General features: G+C 60.1%; 1 protein-coding gene across 1 annotated transcript; it reads right to left on the bottom strand.

Annotated features, from left to right (window-relative positions):
* On the bottom strand, window positions 1-2,115 carry C14H10orf120 (chromosome 14 C10orf120 homolog). The gene is made up of 3 exons (XM_016207109.2): window positions 2,057-2,115; window positions 1,163-1,238; window positions 1-726 (listed from the first exon to the last, which is right to left on the bottom strand). The coding sequence occupies exons 1-3, from the start codon at window positions 2,113-2,115 to the stop codon at window positions 1-3; spliced, it is 861 nt and encodes a 286-aa protein (XP_016062595.2).
* Between the last annotated feature and the right edge of the window lie 229 nt (window positions 2,116-2,344).

Here is a 2,344-nt window from a genome sequence, read left to right as displayed (position 1 = left end):
TTAATAATGGTGGGAGGCAGGTTTGCCCGAGTGCTCTTTCCAGACGCCCCCCTCCCCCAGGCGGCCGGCCTCTGTCACATCCCTGGGGCAGACGCCGCGAGAGATCAAGTCCTGGTTCATCAGCATCAGGTCCCCCGGGAACTCGGCCAAGTGGAAAAGGCTGCGGTTGGTTAAGCCGGCGATGGACCGCTCGGCCTTCTTCGCGGAGAAGGGTGGCTTCAGGTCATTGGGCTGGTTGGTTAAACGCTTTCTGGGTTCCTTGGACTTGAACGTTACGTTCATTTTTATTTCCTGTCTTTTCGTGCCCCTGCCCTCTGTCTCCTCTCGCGTGGTGTCGCCGTAGTCCCCTCTGTCCTCCCCCCGGCCTCCTGCCGCTGGGCCCAGGCCCCGTCCGGACGAGCCCCGGGGGTCCCGGAACCTTTCTCTGGGGAGCAGCTGGTGGTTCCTCAGGGCGCGCGCGAACTGCATGCGCTCCACGTGCTGGCCCACAGTGAGCCGCTCCCGCCGCGGCATCCGGAACTCCTCGGGGGACACCGTCACCTTGGCCGTCCAGATTTTCTCCCGGGGCCCGCAGGTGGGATGGGTCGAGGGGTGCTGTTTTTTATATTTCATCACCTGTTTGAAGTCTGAGGACCGCAGCTGCAGTTCCCTGAGCATTTTCCGCTCCTCCTCTTGCTTGTAAGTCAGGAACCTTCTGGACGCTGCGGTGTGAACGCCACCCAGACGCTGACGGCGAGATGGGGATCGGTAAATACCCCGGGACGGGAGCGGGGGGTCCGTCTCCCGTCCCTGCTGCGTGTGTCTGAGCCCCCGTGTGCTGGGCAAGAGGGTGGATCTTTGGGGTCAGACACGCCTGGGTTCAAATCCCAACTCTCCTTCTCACCTCCCGTGAATCTGAGAGACTGGTGTTGACCCACAGGGAAGGGCTCAGGAGCAGCGGCTTCCTCCTGAGCTACACTGGCAGTTATACTCCTAATCGGGGCTTTCAAGTTCGAGAGTTTTGCTACGGAAGCGTGGGAGCCGCTAGCAGACTCGGCCAATGTGAGTCCCTTTGGGGAGACTTCTGTCTCTACTGCCGGCTGTTTGGGAACCTCTGGCTCCCCCTGGGGTAGCTGCCCACCCTCAGGAGGGCCTCCCTGGGCCTAAACTTCAGGGCACTTACTAGGATCTCTTTCTCCAACGGGGAGTATTTCCCAGGGGCGATGCGTGGGTCCAGTGTGTAGAATTTGGTCCATAACCTGGAAGGCGGAGGGACGGGTGCATTAGAGCTCCGGGGAGCGTCTCCCTAGCTCTCCCTTTGGGAGCGGGAAACCTCACAAGGGGTATTCTACGTTAGCCAGCCTAGGGCTACCCTGACCCCGGTTCCTACAGGCACAGGCGGGGCTCCTCCACTTGGCCTTGGTCTGAGATGGAGGGGAAGGAATGGGCAGGAAACACAGCTACACTCACCCCAAAGGTGGAGCAGAGCACTGATCCCCTTGGCAGCACAGGGAGTTATTACTCTTAAAAGACTCGCCTGCGTTTGGTCCTCTGGCTGGCCCTTCATTCTTGCTGGACTTTCCCTCCGCAGTCTTCTGCTCTTGGGCCCTGGGATCTTTGGGCCTCTGTTTTCCGGTCTTCTGGCAGCCCTGCTCCCATTCTCTGATCATACTCTGGGAATAGGCCAGGACGGAAGGTGTCAGTGCCTGGGGTTAATCTTTCTAAGACAGTTTCATGGGAACCCAAGGGACAAGTCACCAACTATTCTTGCATCACAACTGGCCCACTGAGAGCTATTGTGAGGTCTGAGCTCAGGCACCAGGTGGCCTTGGGGTTGTGCTATGTGCGGCGGGAGATGCTCCACCGCGTCGCTGCTGCTGACAAGCCCACGGATACCCCTCGGTTCTCTCGAGATCAAGGCTCAGTCAGCTGACGTCTCTGTGGAATTCGCTCGCCTCTCCAGGCTCAGCTCCTCAGTCCCGTCGGTGCCACAGTCCACGGTTCTTGACCTTCTCGGCTGCTGTTCTTCCTCCCCCCAAGTCTCAAAGGCCTCTCGCCACCTCGGCCACTTGCTTGCCTTTCAGAACCCAGCTCAACTGGCACCTCCTCTGAGGGTTTCCCGGCAGAAGGGCTCATGCCCGCGTCTGTGTTCTCGCAACACCCCCTGCGCGGAGCCGTGGTGCTTTGCCACCCAGTGACCCGGTTGTGCGACAAGTCTGCTGCCCCTCTGCTCAGAAGCAGGTTCCGGCCGCATCTTATCCATTGCACTCTGGCTGTTCAGCTGGGGACTCGATAAACAGTTGTCCCGGTTCCCTGGACGCCGTCCAGGTTGGATGTCATCCGGGTGGTCCTACCAGGCGCTGGG

Source organism: Miniopterus natalensis, chromosome 14, assembly GCF_054644295.1.
Source record: "Miniopterus natalensis isolate mMinNat1 chromosome 14, mMinNat1.hap1, whole genome shotgun sequence".
NCBI lineage: Eukaryota > Metazoa > Chordata > Mammalia > Chiroptera > Miniopteridae > Miniopterus > Miniopterus natalensis.
This window is presented reverse-complemented; position numbering and strand designations above follow the sequence as displayed.

Excerpts from the sequence above, each read along its gene's own strand:
- C14H10orf120 (XM_016207109.2), bottom strand. The coding sequence starts at position 2,115 with ATGAGCCCTTCTGCCGGGAAACCCTCAGAGGAGGTGCCAGTTGAGCTG. Across the intron at positions 1,239-2,056 it reads GTTGAGCTGGGTTCTGAAAG|GTTATGGACCAAATTCTACA; the intron begins GCAAGCAAGTGG and ends TCCGCCTTCCAG. Across the intron at positions 727-1,162 it reads CGTTGGAGAAAGAGATCCTA|CGTCTGGGTGGCGTTCACAC; the intron begins GTAAGTGCCCTG and ends TCTCGCCGTCAG.